At 41.9% G+C, this 17,954-nt stretch overlaps 1 protein-coding gene across 1 annotated transcript in view; it reads right to left on the bottom strand.

Moving 5' to 3' along the window:
* USP34 (ubiquitin specific peptidase 34) overlaps positions 1 to 17,954 on the bottom strand; it is a 199,320-nt gene that overhangs the window by 1,808 nt on the left and 179,558 nt on the right. Inside the window, exons 67-75 of the mRNA XM_040347825.1 lie at positions 16,068 to 16,194; positions 15,627 to 15,734; positions 13,925 to 14,029; positions 11,473 to 11,597; positions 9,785 to 9,908; positions 8,014 to 8,093; positions 7,196 to 7,336; positions 6,966 to 7,109; positions 1,710 to 1,869 (exon numbers count right to left, since the gene is read on the bottom strand). Coding sequence (XP_040203759.1) covers positions 1,710 to 1,869; positions 6,966 to 7,109; positions 7,196 to 7,336; positions 8,014 to 8,093; positions 9,785 to 9,908; positions 11,473 to 11,597; positions 13,925 to 14,029; positions 15,627 to 15,734; positions 16,068 to 16,194 — 1,114 coding nt within the window. The remainder of the gene's footprint in view (positions 1 to 1,709; positions 1,870 to 6,965; positions 7,110 to 7,195; positions 7,337 to 8,013; positions 8,094 to 9,784; positions 9,909 to 11,472; positions 11,598 to 13,924; positions 14,030 to 15,626; positions 15,735 to 16,067; positions 16,195 to 17,954) is intronic.

The following is a 17,954-nucleotide window of genomic DNA, read 5'->3' as shown; positions in this document are numbered from 1 at the left end:
TTGAAATCGCACTGAAGTAGCGCAATTCCAAAGCCCATTCAGTGTGAACAGTGTGATATTTCTCTGCTACAGTTAAGCAGCACAGCATGGTTTATCTCTCCATCCCTATCCTGTGACTGGCACAGCATGGTTTATCTCTCCATCCCCATCCTGTGACTGGCACAGCATGGTTTATCTCTCCATCCCCATCCTGTGACTGGCACAGCATTGTTTATTTCTCCATCCCCATCCTGTGACCGGACAATATAGGAGCAGTAAACAGAAGACGTTATCCCTCTGATCACTCCCCAATTTAGTTTCATGTTGCACATGAGCAATCAGCAAACCTGAAGGATTCCTAGTGTGGCCCCTCTGTCTCCAAGTCTGAATTTTAATGTACAGGGCATTACAAGTGGCTGATACCAAGTCATAACGGGGAACTTAAGCTGGCCATAGGTTGCAGGAAAGAAAAATGCTGGACTCCCTCATCAACAGAATCAGCGTGGGAGGAATCCCTCCCGCAGAGATATCGTGTTCTCCCGGTCACAGGGAGCTGCCTGGGCTGAAGAACACACAGGGGCAGATCCACAGAGCGAGTACGCCGGCGTATCTACTGATACGCTGGCGTACTTTCAAATTTCCTGCGTCGTATCTTTGGTTTGAATCCTCAAACCAATATACGACGGCATCTGGGTTAGATCCGACAGGCGTATGGCTTCGTCCGCCTTCGGATCTTAGATGCAATACTTCGGCGTCCGCTGGGTGGAGTTCTCGTCGTCTCGTACGCGCGGCCGTCGCATTCTCTTACGTCGTCTCTAGTCATCTTTTTCCGGCGTATAGTTAAAGCTGCTGTTTTGCGGCGTATAGATAGACTTGCCATGTTAAGTATGGCCGTCGTTCCCGCGTTTATTTTGAATTTTTTTTTTTTTGCGCAAGTCGTCCGTGAATCAGGATGGACGTAATTCACGTCTATGTTAAAAAAAAATTACGTCCTTGCGACGTCATTTAGCGCAATGCACGGCGGGAAATTTCGGGACGGCGCATGCGCAGTTCATTCGGCGCGGGGACGCGCTTCATTTAAATGAAACACGCCCCCTAATCGCCGATTTGAATTCCGCGCCGTTACGCCGCCAGAGATAGACTACGCCGCCGTAACTTACGGTGCAAAATCTTTAAGGATTCGAACTAAAGCCAGGTAAGGTACGGCAGCGTAGCGTATCTCTGATACGCTGCGCGGGTGCAGATCTCTGTGGATCTACCCCACAGTGATTATTGCTAGTGGCTATGGCTACAGCTACACCCCCCCCCCCCACCATGAACCACAGCAATTTGTACATTTCTGCACCGGTTCTGAACTTGTTCATTTGCCAAAAACGTTGTCATTGCCCAATATGACAAGGTAATACATATATTTTTTCTTAAGGACAAACAAGCCAGCAGGGTGGAAAGACTGGACATGCTACACACACCCTATACTTTTGAAGATGTTTTTTTAGGGTGTTTGTAGCCTGTCCAGTGTCCTGAACTAGTTAAACATCCAGGATTTCTGGTTCCCGAGTTTGCCGCACTGATGAAGACTTATATAGTCATACCTGGAAGAGCTGCATTCCTATAAAAACAAAAGATTTATGGTGAGATGTCGTTTTTTCCCCTCTGGTAATCCGGAAAGTGATTATATGTAACTGATGCAAGAATCAGCTACCAGGAGGAAAACGCCATTTCTTACTGACCTTTTGTTTTACCTTCTTTGGATTCTTGCTCTTGTATTGAGGTTCTTTGCTGCTGGCAGGCTCTACATTTACTTAGGAGATCTTGTAATGTGGGTATTAAGGCTGGGTTGAGTTGTTTTGGAGTGTGAACCGAGAGGAGCAAAGTCAATGCTCTGAGATCCTAAAGGGCAGAAGCGAAGGGAAAAAGCTATTATAACAATAAAAGCATTAACCACTTAAGCCCCGGACCAAAATGCTGCCTAAAGACCCAAGGGGTTTTTACAGTTCGGGACTGCGTCGCTTTAACAGACAATTGCGTGGTCGTGCGACGTGGCTCCCAAACAAAATTGGCGTCTTTTTTTCCCCACAAATAGAGCTTTCTTTTGGTGGTATTTGATCACCTCTGCGTTTTTTATTGTTTGCGCTATAAACAAAAATAGAGCGACAATTTTGAAAAAAATGCAATATTTTTTACTTTTTGCTATAATAAATATCCCCCAAAAACATATATAACATTTTTTTTCCCTCAGTTTAGGCCGATACGTATTCTTCTACCTATTTTTGGTAAAAAAAATCGCAATAATCGTTTATCAGTTGGTTTGCGCAAAATTTATAGTGTTTACAAAATAGGGGATAGTTTTTTTGCATTTTTTTTTTACTAATAATGGCGGCGATCAGCGATTTTTTTCGTGACTGCGACATTATGGCGGACACTTCGGACAATTTTGACACATTTTTGGGACCATTGTCATTTTCACAGCAAAAAATGCATTTAAATTGCATTCTTTATTGTGAAAATGACAGTTGCAGTTTGGGAGTTAACCACATCGGCGCTGTAGGAGTTAGGGTTTACTTTGTGTGTGTTTACAACTGTAGGGGGGTGTGGCTGTAGGAATGACGTCATCGATCGTGTCTTCCCTATAAAGGGAATGACGCGATCGATGCGCCGACACAGTGAAGCACGGGGAAGCCGTGTTTACACACGGCTCTCCCCGTTCTTCAGCTCCGGGGAGCGATCGCGACGGAGCGGCTATAAACGAATAGCCGCGCCGTCGTCCCGGATCGCTCCTGAAGCCACGGGGACCGCCGCATGTACGGGGGGGGGGGGGGTCCCGATCGGACCCCCCACCCACGTCAAGCAGGGCACGTATATATACGTACATGTGCCTGCCTGTGCCATTCTGCTGACGTATATGTACACATGAGGCGGTCCTTAAGTGGTTAAAGATATACACTGATGTGCAGAAGAGAGTAGAGGGTACATTTTCACTGGCAATGCAAAAATCAATCAATTACCAATTGAATTCTTCACATAACGATTGGCAAGGTAAAAGCCATTGTATTACCAAATGGCCAATAAGCTTGCTCTTTGTTAAAAATCTTAAAGAACAAAATAAACAAAGATCACTCCATTTACTTCTTTAAAGTGGTTGTAAACCTCAGACCTGAAATATGAGCAAAGAATATAACTCTGCACTTGTCTCAATTAAGAGCACCAAGTGTCATTTATGTCTTCTGCCCCATTCCTCTATCAGCAGACAGGTTTTCTTGACACCAATGAAAAAATGGTGACAGGGGAGGGAGCTCCAGCACACAACCTGTGATTGAAAGCCTCAGCTCTGTTCCTACGAGGGGTGTCCCTTCACAGCAATCAGCTCTGCAGAGTAATTTCAGCTCTCCAACCCCCGTTTTCTGAAATCTCAAGACAAGCGTTATAAATTCTGGACTTTGCATGGATGTAGAGAAGACTGCAGATAAACAGATATAACTTATGTAGGAGGATTTGTTTCATGTCTGTGTATAACCTGAGGCTAGTCACTTTACTGGGTATATGTAAGGGTTTACAGACACTTTAACCAGTTTGGACATACATAGTGAAGGATTAGGCACAATCGGATGTCTGCTGCAGTAGCAGCCATCGGCTTTCGCCCGCTTTTCTCAGCTGGCTGCAAAAGCAAAGTGATCCAGGTGGCGTGGTTCCATATCATGGTGCTCATATGATTAGTCTCCTGCTACTCCTCTCTAAGTCTTTGTGGGAGAAAAATGCACCAGTAGGTAAAGCAAATTGTATGAACTTGCAGCCATATGGCTGTATTGGGGCTCGTTTACACCTGCTGGCCCTCCCAAGAGCGATTATATCTTCTGTTTACAGCCTGTTTTAAACCCTAAAAGCCTTTTCTTTCTTTCCCCACAAAGCAGGGAATAAAATCTTAAATTCCCCTAGTGAAAGCACACAAAACAATGGCTAGGCACACATTTAACCCTTTGATTGTCCTAACTGTTTAACCCCTTTCCAGCCAGTGTCATTAGTACAGTGATAGTGCACATTTTTAGCACTGATCACTGTATTAGTGCCACTGGTTCTGTCAGTGTCCGAATATCCGCCACAATATTGCAGTGCTGCTAGAAATCACTGACCGCCGCCATTACTAGTAAAAAAATTATGAAATAAAAATTCCAGTATATATCCCAAATTTGTACACGCTATAACTTTTGCGCAAACCAATCAATATACGCTTATTGAGATACATATTGGCCTAAATTGATGAAGAAATTAGATTTTCAGTTTTTTTATTGAATATGTGTTATAGCAGAAAGTAAAAAATATTTTTTCAAAATTGTTGGCCTTTTTTTATTTATAGCAATTTTTTTTTAATAAACTCAGTGGTGATCAAATACCACCAAAAGAAAGCGCCATTTGTGCAAAAAAAAAAAAAAGGACATAAATTTTATTTGGGGACAATTGTCGAATGATCGTGCTATTGTAAGTTAAATGAACGCGTATCGCAAAAAAAAATGGCCAGGTGGTGGAGGGGAGTTATGCCGCGTACACACGATCGGTCCATCCGATGAGAACGGTCTGATGGACCATTTTCATCGGTTAACCGATGAAGCTGACTGATGGTCAGTCGTGCCTACACACCATCGGTTAAAAAAAACGATTGTGTCAGAACGCGGTGATGTAAAACACAACGAAGTGCTGAAAAAAAATACGTTTAATGATTCCAAGCATGCGTCGACTTGATTCTGAGCATGCGTGGATTTTTAACCGATGGAAGTGCATACTAATGATCGTTTTTTTTCTATCGGTTAGGAATCCATCGGTTAAATTTAAAACAAGATTGCTTTTTTTTAACCTATGGATAAATAACCGATGGGGCCCACACACGAATCGGTTTGGTCCGATGAAAACAGTCCATCAGACCGTTCTCATCGGTTTGACCGATCGGGTGTACGCGGCATAAATCTTCTGGAGAAGAAGTGGGTAGGCAAACAAAAGCCTATAAACATCCTTATGGTGCCTGAGGTTGTCTCCCCCATTTTGCACCTCAGACTGCAAAGCCACAAAAGAAAAAAAAAAGAAAAAAACACCTACATGGAAAAAAAAAATGCAATGTAAATAATTAAAACCAAATATAAATTTTGTCTGCTGTATAGAAATTGTGTAAAATGTAATTAAAATATTTTTGATTAAAAAAAAAAAAAAAATGATATGTATATTTTTCTTCTAGTTTTGGGCTGTTCACGCATTAGAAATTCTTTCAGATTACTAGCGCGGTCTTTGTCTACATTGGGTAAAAAAACTTTACTTCCAGTCCTAAAGACTGACATCCGCACAGCAGTTTAACTTAAAATTCTACATTATTGCAGGAGGGAACATCAAAGGGAAATCTTCCTATAGGGACGCCTGTTCAGGTGGCAACAGGAAAAAGCCGACGATGTGATAGGAAAACGGTCAATTTTGTAATGCTGTGTCCTCCTTAAGCAGGCCATACACGGTCAAATTTCGAACAAATTTTATTTTCAAAATCAGAAAGTTCGTTTTTTGTGATCCAATGAATACACCATTGATTTTCGAAATTCAGCCGACCAAGCCTTCATGCTGCTACAGATAATTTGTGTCTGGGAATATTATTTTCTCTCCTGGAATTGTCTTTTCTTGCACAATTTGTTTTTCCATTACATTTATTGCCCAATTCACCCATCATTGATTAGAAAATGTCCGATTCCTCAAATTATTTTTTTTTTTTTTTAATAAACAGGGGTTCTTTATTGAGTAAAGAAAACAGTACAAATACAGTACCAGAAAAAAATTCGACTGACGTAACCCATTGTCATGACAATACATATGACCAAAAGAGAGAAAAAAAAAAAAAGAGAAAAAAGAATGGAGGGGCCCACCGACCTAGTGTGATACCGTAACAAGATCTTTATTAAAATGTTAAAATCAATGATCATACTCACAACATTGAGTTACCTCCCTGTAGGCAGGGCGACCTATGACCTTCCAGCACATGCCCTTTCTACCTGTGTATATATACACTGACAAGTTTTGTGGTGAGGGAGCAGTGCAGACCACCGGGGCTCTGAGGAAAGGTATACGCCCCCGAAACGCGTCAGCCTGAATATCGGTCAGATACCATTGGACTGAAGTAATCGTCCTGTTCTGCTGGTGCTGTTGGACATTTGCCGAACTGTCTTTCAACGCTTGTTTTTAACTCAATTTTGTGAGTATGATCATTGATTTTAACATTTTAATAAAGATCTCGTTACGGTATCACACTAGGTCAGTGCGCCCTCCATTCTCTTTTCTCTTTTAGTTACTTTTGAATTCCCACGATTCTGAGGAGGGCTGCAAGACTCTGGAAGATACCTTGTAATTGAGTTACATGACCCCATAGGAAAGAAATACCAGAGCGCAGGAGAATTATTTTTAATACATATGACCAACAGGCAGATGAACAGCAACCATGATAAATAATGAAAAGAAAAACAAAAAAAAAAAAACGTAGGCATAGAAGTATTGCAGACAGAATCGATGGGGCCAAAAATTAACTTGCCGAGAAGGGGGACCTCAAGGAAACATCACATAACCATAGGGGAAAAAATGGAGCATGGCACATCAGAGATATCCTCTCTCTCTCTCTCTCTCTGGGGAGGGGGGGATTGGTGTTAAGAGAGATCAACCCTCTCCAGGAGACAACCACGACTGCCAAACTTTGTCAAATTTCCATGGGCATCCCCTATTGATACCGATTCCTCAAATTTGATTGCCGCACGAAAATTGGCTGTTGCTGCAGCCCACTAACAGTGTGAAATTTGTACGAAAATTCTTAGAAACGATCTTTGAAATTCGAACTGTGTATGGCCGGCATTAGATATAAGTTCTCTCCCTTTCCCAGCCTAATCTTAAATTAGTTAAAAAATAGATACGTTTTTAGCTGCAGTTTATTATAAGGGGAAAAAAACACAAATGAAACCACGTTACGGCCTTACCCCATTTAAAGTGCTGCTTGCTTTGGAAATTTCAATCCTGCTGATAAAGTCGGACTCCACATTTTGATACTGATTAATGACATGTGTAATAATGGTGTTAATGAGGCTTGCACAGTTTGTTTCTGAGAAGACCTGATTTTGAACCTGTGGGATAAGGGAAAAAAATTATTGTATACAAATTTTATAAGGTGGCGACAGCTCATTCTACAAAAACCACGGATCATACGTACCTTTACCAAGAAATGGGTGAGGAATGTGTATACCACATTGTTGTTGATGAAAACACGCTCATCCACTAGAATACTTTTAATATATTCTGCAAAAACAGGATCCTCACACAGCAACTTGATGCAGTTTTTTGCCAGTGGAGTCTGCAGGTTAAGAGATCCAGAGATTAGGAAACAAAAAAACAAAAACCGTTCCAGAGCCTCAGCTCATAGCAGCGACTGATTTCTGAAGAAAGAAAGCAAGCTCCAAACTAAAAGAAATCTAGGGTTCACATATAAACAAGGACTTAAAAATCATATGTCGTGTTAGTGGTGTCCCCAAAGAGATTATAAAATGGTTCCCTCTACAAACTCACACCTTGCTATAGGCAGAACGCATAACCCCATAAACCTGCCTGAGTAGCCCAAAGTGAGATATAAGATCACTACATACAAGTGCTTATGTGCACCCTTTCCTATGGCCACAGATCTCTAGCTGGCAGCTGTGAAAACTCTGTACAAACATCCACTATCAACTTCTTCATCCTTCCTTTCCCTATTGGGTAGGATTATAAAAAATAAAAATGTATTGGCTGGCTGCAGAGTAAAATAGTATAATTCCAGCTATTCTGGAAAAGCGCTGTATCAAGACAAACTGCGTAAAAATCTGACATTACCTTTAAAACCCGATTTCTTGTCTGAGTTTTTACAGCTGACAATATATTTTGAGGGAAATGTGAATGGATATGGGGGAGCTTCGTACAACTGTTTGGCCCATATAACAAAATGTATCTTCAGAAAATGTGCATTTTAAGACTTGTTCATGCAACACATTATCATACCTGTGTTTGGCATAATTCTGTCCAGAGTTTAGGAAATAATGCAAGATGTAATGAGAGCCCTTCATATGCAATTAGGATACCTGCAAAGAAAGTAAAGAATTGAGCCTGAACTTGAAGACAATATGCATGCTTTCATGATTGCTGAAAAACTGTCTAGCATCCTCTTGGGTACCCGTGACAAGTTTCTCAAGGTCTGGGCCCCTTGGCATGCCTACAAAACCAACAATTATGGATCCTGCATTGCTCACAACCCTACAGTTGCCCTTGTGTTACCCAGGAACTCCAGTTGCAGCCTGGTCCACTGTCCACCACTTCCCTCTTCCATCCTACTGTTCCTTGCTATTGCTTTCCCTTTTTATTTTTTTAAAGAGACGTTAATTTTCTCAATATTTGAAATACAAGACCCAAGATTTCTCGTGAAATTTTGCCTCTCTAGGCTGCCACTGATCCTTAGGTTTGTTGTTTTGCATCAGTTATAGGCCCAAAGCTTGTTTGGACACCCTCTACATACGCTCGTTCTACACTTAGACCCCTTTCTCACTGGGGCGTTTTTCAGGGGCTTTTGGGCTAAAAATAGCGCCTATAAAGCGGCTCCCCTGTAGTCTCAGTGTGAAAGCCTGAGTGCTTTCACACTGAGCAATGCGCTGGCAGGACGATAAAAAAAAAAAACTTCTGCAAGCAGCATCTTTGGAACGGTGTATACACCGCTCCTCAAACTCTCCTGCCTATTGAAATCAATGGGTGGTTTTAAACCCTTTTTTGGCCACTAGCGGGGGTTAAAAGCACCCTACTAGCGGCCGAATACCTCCACAAAAACAATGGTAAAGCACCGCTAAAAATAGCAGCGCTTTACTGCCAACACCACCCCAGTGTGAAAGCAGCCTTAAAAAAAAACACGGGACCCAGTATTCTGGATTTTTTTTATACTGTATGTACTTTGTTATGCTGTGACCCCAGTACACTGTGCAGGCTGATCGGTAAGGAGGCTTGGTTTTTCCCTGGGCATTCCCCAGGTTTTGTTATCTGTGTTAGCCTTCCTATGCCACTTACTGCAATTGCCAGCAATAGATGGGGGTGGTGGACACGTTTTTGTTTCACCTGTGGTGTTTATATTGGTCCAGCAGTACACCAGCACCTATGCAGCCATTGTGCTATAGGCTGGGTGTTTGGTCTGCTCTTGTACCTTTAAGGAGGGGTGGCTCCTCTTCAGTCCACCTGCCCTCATCTATCCATTAGAATGCATGTGCCTCCACTGTGGGGACGCTCATTGTTTAGTGTTAGGACCACAGATTACAGTGTGCCTTGGCGCGGCTCTGTGGCTCACGCATGCGTTTGCAAATGCGTGCGGACAAAACCCCTTTTTTTAACGCATACTGTTAGACAGGTTCATTTGGTTGTTCTGCAGGCTGGTCGGTAAGGAGGCTTGGTTTTTCCCTGGGCATTCCCCAGGTTTTGTTGTTACACTGTGCCTTTTAGCCCAAGTACTTCTCCATCAGATACAATGGTTGTAATTCAAACAGTAGAGCCTCAACTCCTAAGGGACGACTGTACATTTTATCATTTGTATTAAAAGAATCCCCCCCACCCTTCTGAGTGCAACCTGCCCGGTAAAGGACAACTGTACTTAAATGATATTTGTCCAAGAAGCGAGCTGAACACCACACGAGTCTTATCCACTGACAAGAAGTACATATTACATTGAGATTCTCACATCTGTACCATCGACCAACTTAAACTGTGACTACATGTCTATTTTATAATTGTTACTTACTCAGCTTTATCAAAGCTTCTGTAAACTTCTCACAATTGATTGCTACACGGCAAAGGAGATGAATAAACTGGTGATATGAAGACAAGTAATCTAGCAGCATGCGGTCATACACATCATCTTTACCCTAAAAAAAAAAAAAGTAAGAGCAACAATTAAAACAGGTTTTATGTTTAGAACCAGAAACAAATGAGAATTCTGGGAATTCTTCACGCTTAGAAAGATGCAACTTGTAAAAAGTTAGATTGCCAACGTCATCTACTGAGATTCGCTGGTGACAAAGGCAGAAAGGACAGTTGGGCTTCTGAGAGGCTGGCAGAAGAGATTGTGAGTATTGTCAGATGGTGGAAGAAAGGAAAGAAGAGTCTAGGATAAACCCGGGAGACTGTTTCAAAAAAATGGGAACTATTTTATCTTTAGCTTCTACTGTCCTCAATGTAGTCAGTACTGGCCAGCCTCTATTCTATATATTTTCTACAGCCGAAATTCATATCTTTAGTCAAAGAAAATGATGCATTCTATATTACTGCAAACATTTTTCATCTCTTATTTATAGTTCTGTGTCCCTGGTTTATTCCTTTTTTTCATATACTTATATAGATTGATGTATCACTTAAAGAGGAAGTAAAGCCTCGGGGGGGAAGAAACAAAAATACACCCTAAAAGACAAAGGCATAATGAGCTAGTATGCATAGCATACTAGCTCATTATGAATTACTTACCTTAGATCGAAGGCCCCACAGCAGTCCTCGTTCCCCTCCTCCGTCGCCGCCATCACTCCCAGAGTGACTTATGGGTATCGCGGCTCCGGCACTGTGAATGGCTGGAGCCGCAATGACGTCACTTCCGTTCCCCTCCTCCTGCGCCGCCATGATCGCCATTAGAAGTGGCACGCTCAGTGCGCCCGGCGTGCCATTTGCCATAGACATCGGTGCCTGTCTTTTGCAAATATCTCCTAAACCGTGCAGGTTTAAGGAGATATTTCTTGTACCTACAGGTAAGCCTTAATCTAGGCTTACCTGTAGGTAAAAGTGGTCTGTAAGGGTTTACAGCCACTTTAAATATCTGTGAATGACTGTGCAAAGCTATAACTTTTACACAAACCAATCAGGTTACACTTATGTTTCCCAATGATAACTTTTCATATCTGTGTGACTTCAAAGCAGTTCATGCATGGTTTCAGTCCGACCTTTATGCGACTTAAGATCAAAAGACTTCAATGTAAATCCCACAAAAGTCACATTAAAGTCACACCAGCATTATACAAATGCAATTTGGGTGCAACTTGTAAACCCCACACAAAAATGTAAAGAAAAAAAGAAGAAAAAAGAAGAAGGACAGGGGGCCTCTTCTCCCTAGGACTAGGACAAAAATAAAAAGAAAGAAAGTGGAGAGAATGCATAGTAGTAAACTACACCTAGCATTCCTCAGCATCGCCAAGTGCATATAGAGAGATTTCAGTGCTGATTTTTACAAACTATCTGTAAATAGACAGTTGGCAACCTTGCTGCCTAAATTGATGCACCTCAATGGGGAATTGTAAATGATGGGTCTATGTTTGGCCCCCTGAAGATTTCACAGTACATCCCTATATGACAGACAGGATACCATTACAGTGTTTTGTGTTTCTTGGCAGCCAGGACAGTGTGGGGGACATTTTGCGTTTTTGTGCTCATCTATATTGTACCCACCTTGCTGGATTCAACCATTGTAGGCAAGAGGCACATGTTAAGTTCTGGACGAGGGGGGCGAATATTGCTTTTTCCTCCAATGAGTTTCATGTTTTCACGGCATGGAAAGTATGGACCAAGAGACACTAAGGGGGGGAGGGGGAACACAATAATTAAAATAAACAAACAGGTAACAAAAAAGGGCAAATTTAATCTAGGCATATGGAAATCAAAGGGTATTGTTACGCATTTCAAAACTGCTACCATCACCTAACCCTCCCAGCTTATAAGGCCGCCCATCATATTAAAGAAGAAAAAGGTTAGGGATGTGGGACCAATCTTTATTCCTAAAGAAAGAGGTGGAGATATGCAGATAACCCGACCAGCCCAGGACAGGGTGCGTAACCTTTTTTAAGTGATATGGTAACCAGTTACGGGCCACAACAAACTATGGGGTTTTACCGCCCCTCCAACTACAAATTTAATTGAGCCCTTACTGTCCCGAGTCCCCGGTAAGACTACTTTTACACTGCTGCACTGTGGTTTATCAGCACAGCGGGTACAGTGCAGTGTACCTGCGGCTTTCCTGCGCTTTGCCATAGACTTCTATTAAATCTTGCAGGTGTAGTGCACGTTCAGAAAGTGCACCAAACCTGCAGGATATAATAGAAGTCTATGGCTTAGTGCAGCTAACCCACAGCAAAGCTGAAGGTGCACTGCACCTATGAGGTTATGACTAAGGCCTTATAGACTGAAACGCGTCAACCTTTCCTATTTGCCTTTGTCCACTGTGGCTCGTCAATAAATATGTCAATTGTTTAAAAGCAACGACTGGAGTGCGGATCATCTTTTCCACACTGCACCTATGGATCAGTGAGAAAGCAGACTGCTAACCCTTCTTTTCTTGCAAATATAACCATTGCAAAAGTGCAGTGTATGTGAGGTTTAATACATTGACCTTTTCCTATTCCAGCTTCTGGTGGCATCGCTCTCCAGGCTGCTAGTAAGGTCCCAGGCAAAGAGCACTTGGTATGACTTTGCCTGGGATTGCCGGTGCTCCATGCAATCCAATTGCGGGTTGACAACCCGTTAATTGCGATCTGGGCTTGCTGATCCGCCATCCCAGAGCATGGGCATGCACTTCCCTGGTTTGAAGTTGCAGGCCACACCAGAGGGCTCTGCGGGCCACTCGTTGAGCACCCTTGGTCTAGGACTCCAACGAGTAACCATATATAGGGAATAAAGAGTAAAAACCTGTGCATGCCACATGGATATGGAAGGGACATGGTGGGAAAACTATTTATATACTAAAGCAAAACAATTATTCATACTAATCTTCTATGAGGTTACACATTTGTGATCATATTGTGATCATATTGACTACCTCATTAATAAGCTATAGCCGAAAGACAGCTATGGCGCAGCCCTCTTGTTAATGGGAGGGCGTCCATGGATGTCCTCCCAGAACTATGCTCAAGCGCTGAACACACAGCGCTGTACAGGGCCTATCACAGCGGCCCTTTACCATGTGATCAGCTGTGTCTAATCACATGTAAACAAACTTGCTGGTTATCGGCATTCCTTTTCTCACACGCTGTCACAGCATGAAGAGAGGAGAGCTGGTTACCTGCAAGTGTGACAGGGGACATTTACACAGATCATCACGCACATCAGAGCCGATTCATACTCAGCCACCTGACAAGTCACGTCCCATTCTATTCAATAGAACCGTTCTAATAGGAGCGACGCAAGTCGCTCCGACTTAGAAAAAGGTTCTTGTACGACTTTGGGGGTGACTCGGGGCGACTTGCATTGACTTCTATACAGAAGTCATTTTGCAAGTTGCCTCTGAAGTCGTCTTCAGGACGCCTTGCAGAGTCGCCCCCAAATTTTGTGCCGCCCCAGTGTGAACCGGCTCTTAAGAAAAAATACTTATTTGCTAAATTTTATAAGAAATTAAGGAGATTTTTTTGTTCAAAATGTTTGGAGTTTTTTAGTTTAAGAAAAATCTGGTGATTAAATAACAGAAAGCGGTCTCAAAAAAATTACAAACATTTCATATGGGTGCAGTGTTCAGGACCGCACATTTGTTATTCAAGGTGCAATAGCGCTGAAAACTTGCCTGGGTAGAAAGGTGCTGAAAGTGCCCGGTATTGGGGTGGTTTAAAAAAAAAAAAAAGCTTTACATTTTTAACACAGTGGATGCGTCTGGAATAATACTTTGCACTGTGTTCTTAAATTGTGTTTAAATACAAACACAAATATAATTTGCACAATATAATTTATATGATATAAACATATAACAAACACCACATCCCTATTTATAATTTAGCTCCTTAAAACATACTACTACTTGGTTTCAAGGCCCTGGGATTACTACAAAATGAATATAGATCATTAACAGATGTGGACAATACAAAAAAGATCTAACATTTAATAATAAATCATTTAATAAAAAATAAAACCCACTTACTTGGGATGTTGCTATGATGGTATGTACAATGGTTGTGCTGTAAAAATGGAACAAGTGTGTGCAAAAAATCATGAGGACTCAGCAGCACAAGTTCTTTTAGGACATCTAAAAATGATACAGAAGTAACTTGTTACAATTCTGTGAATATTGCACACAATTACAAAGTCAATGTCAAAATACGAGAGTTCTTCAAAAAGTTTCCACACTTTTTGGAAACTTTTTGAAGACCCTTAGTAGAAATAAAAAAAAAAACCTAAACATCTGACCCAACTTCCATGGTATTACAGACCTTGCAAACACTGATATAGTATATAGATAAGCCAAACCAGCCAAGGCCACAAGACATTTCCATTTCCTATGATGAAACATTTCTTTTAAGCTGACAAGTAGTTTTAACAGGGGCCATGTCTTTTGGACATCAAATGCCTTATTTTTTCTTTTTTTTTTTTTTAAAACCCATTAAAAATAAATCATATAAACTATAAAAGGTTAAAATAATTTTAAACGGCTTAAAAAATGTCCAGTGAACTTTGAAAGATACAAAATTAGACAAATGTATACATTTCTGGGAATAAAGTGGATGTAAACCCCATTCATAAAAATGTAAGCTCAGTACATATGTCTGCAGTGTTTTCTTATCTCTCTTTAAAGCCCTAGGTCCGATGGCTTTCTCCTGCTCCGTTCTTCTGTTATCAGCCTGATAACTTCTGACAAGTTCCCCATCAACTGTGATAAAAACAGACTGAATTTGGTGTCTGAGCGGGTGCTATAAATAGATTAGCAGAGAGCTGGTCTATTCACAGCACAGCTCTGCATTGTTTCTTGCTTTTTCTGCCTATGTGGAGAGGGGGTGTGTGCCTTTCCTCCAATCAGCTGTCTCACAGTGTATGGCAAGAATCCACACCCACAGGTGAATCAGGAAGAGAACATTCTAACAGGCTGTACACTTTTTAAGCAGTATATAAAGCTGAAGACAGCAGATATAATGTAAAACTTACGTAGGAGTATTTATTTCATCTCTGTGTACAATCTGAGGCTGTTCACTTTACTAAGTATATGTGAGGGTTTAAATCCACTTTAAATGGTAGTTTTTTATTTTCTAAATAGGTTCCTTTAAGCTAGTGCATTGTTGGTTCACTTACCTTTTCCTTCGATTTCCCTTCTAAATGTTTTTTTTCCTTTGTCTGAATTTCTCACTTCCTGTTCCTCCTCAGTAAGCTGTTCTGGTTGACTAACCCCCAGCCAGAACGGCTCGGATGATGGGGCAAGCTTACTGAGGAGAAATAGGAAGTGAGAAATTCAGACAAAGAAAAAAAAAACATTTAGAAGGGAAATCAAAGGAAAAGGTTAGTGAACCAACAATGCACTAGCTTAAGGGAACCCATTTAAAAAAAAAAAAAAAAAAAAACCTTTACAACCCCTTTAAGGAAGTCTTTAGCTTTGTTATCTATGATTAAATGCCACTTTCCTCTGGATCCGACCTAGTGATTACCATATTTATCGGCATATAACACGCACAGGCGTATAACACGCACCCTAACTTTAAGAGGGAAGTTTCAGGAAAAAAACTTTCCATAGCCCCCTGCGTATAACATGCAGGCACAGTTTACCCTCTATTTTCAGGGTAAAAAGGTGAGTGTTATACGCCAAGAAATACAGTAGTTTACATTTTGTAATTGAACAGCATAAAGAGATGGTTTACCTATGCAGGCATTTCGCAGTTCTGGAGGACTGTAGGAATTTAACAAGGTTAGGAGTTTATGAGCAAATTCAATTCGTTCCTGCCACTGAATCAGGGCCTGCTTTACATCTGTGAAAACAAAAGAAATCAGAATCTGTGAAAGAAATACAAACTGGATGTGCTCACCATGATATATACAGCTTCACATACACCAGTGGTTCTCAATTCCCATCCTCAGGACCCACTAACAGGCCAGGTTTTAAGTATTACCTTGGGGAGATGCAGGCTAGAATACTGCAATCACTGAGCAGCAAATGATATCACTTGTGATGTATTTCAATTATTTTGCAAACCTGGCCTGTTAGTGGGCCCTGAGGACCACTGCTATACACTATAGATATTCTATTTGGAACACCACCCTCCCACACATGGTATATAAAGTTCAGAAGAGTCCTGTCCCACCTTTTCTCTGTAGATAAGGACGTGTGGACTTGAGGACAGACAGGAATATGGACAAAAGCTCCACTAAGTCTCCAGTCACATGGCAGGCTGTAGCTTCATGGTACATCATATGCAAAGTGTTAAAAGACTGTGGATACAAAATAGATCTGGTCAAATACTTCATTACAAATGGTAACATTTACAGAGAGAAAACAACGTATGGTTCTGGTGACAAATGTAAAAGGTTATAGTTTCCCATCGCCTCTTGTTTCAGTGACAGTGGCACCACCAGGACAAATACATAGACATATAGAAGAGTGATAGGGAAAAAAAACAAAAACAAAAAAAAACAAGTGGTCCAATCAAGTCTGCCCCATTTTTTTTATATTTGCCCGAGTATAAATTAATATTATTATTATACAGGATTTATATAGCGCCAACAGTTTGCGCAGCACTTTACAACATCAGGGAAGATAGTACAGTTACAATACAATTTGTGCCAAGTACGTTTTACCCAACCTACTGCTGACTTGCTATTTCTGCTGGAAGTCACAGCATCAACTACTCTTTTTGTAAATGAATTCCAAGATTAGCTATGAACTTTCCTCCTGCTAGTTGGTACAAAGGGTAAGTCTACCTAGCAGAGACCACAATAAAAACTTTGTAAGAGTTCAATTCCTCCCTACTCTATCCAAGCTCCACCCCACTACACATTAGAAATGCTTAGTAAAATCCATACGGTCCATTCTTTACATTTAAAAAGAAAAAAAAATGGTGCCATGATTAAATTAAATTAAAGCAGCTCCATCCAAAAGGGGGATGCTCGGCTTGTTTGCCTCCTCCTCTGCCACATTTGGCACCTTTCAAGGGAGGGAATGGGGAGCGAGTACCTGGTTTTGACAGGTACTCATTCCCACTTCCGGCTGATCTCTCTGTGTCAAACTCAGCCAGAAGTTTGCGCCCCCCTCCTCCTCTGGCCGGGCCATTCACAAAGCGCAGCACACTTCGCGCATGCGCAGTAGGGAACCGGCAAGGCTACACTACAGAATTCCTTTAGCCTGAGATGGTGGTGGCAGCACCCAAGAGCCAATTGAAAAATCGGCTCAGGTGAAGACACCACAGGATTCACAGACTGGTAAGTGCTTTAATATTAAAGGGACACTAAAGGTTTTTTTTTTTTTTTTTAAATAACAAACATGTCATACTTGCCTCCACTGTGCAGTTCGTTTTGCACAGAGTGGCCCCGTACGTCCTCTTCTGGGGTCCCACATCGGCTCTCGCAGCTCCTCCCCACAATAGATAACCCCCTCTGGGAAGCTCTCTGTCCCGAGGGGGTTACCTCATTGGATTTGATCGACAGCAGCGGGAGCCAATGGCTGCGCTGCTATCAATCTATCCAATGAAGAACCGAGAAGCAGTGAAGAGAGGGACGTGGTATCACGTCCACTGAAATTTGTGGCTCAGGTAAGTAAAACGGGGGGGGGGGGGGGGGGGGGGGGGCTGGGGGGCCGGACAGCGCAAGGTATTTTTTCACCTTAGTGTTCAGGATACATTAAGGTGAAAAAACGCCTTACAACCCCTTTAAAAGTCAGTAGCTACAGTATTTGTAGCTGCTGACTTTTACTTTTTTCTGAAGGAGCCTCAAGCTCTGCTCTAAGCAAAATGGCTTCCATGCACATATCTATAAACAAATGTCATTAAAATTGTTGGATGGCTGGCTTGAAATATCAAATATGTTATACTTACCTGCTCTGTGCAGTGGTTTTGCACAGAGCAGCCCGCATCCTCTTCTTCTTGGGTCCCCCGTTGGCCCCCCTGGCTCCACTCTCATGCCAGGTGCCCCCACAGCAAGCAGCTTGCTGTGGGGGCACCCAAGCAGGCGAACTTCCAACCCACAGCTCTGTGTCC

The sequence above is a fragment of the Rana temporaria genome, chromosome 4, assembly GCF_905171775.1.
Source record: "Rana temporaria chromosome 4, aRanTem1.1, whole genome shotgun sequence".
Lineage (NCBI taxonomy): Eukaryota > Metazoa > Chordata > Amphibia > Anura > Ranidae > Rana > Rana temporaria.
The sequence above is the reverse complement of the archived record's forward strand: the minus strand, read 5'-3'. Positions and strand labels throughout refer to the sequence as shown.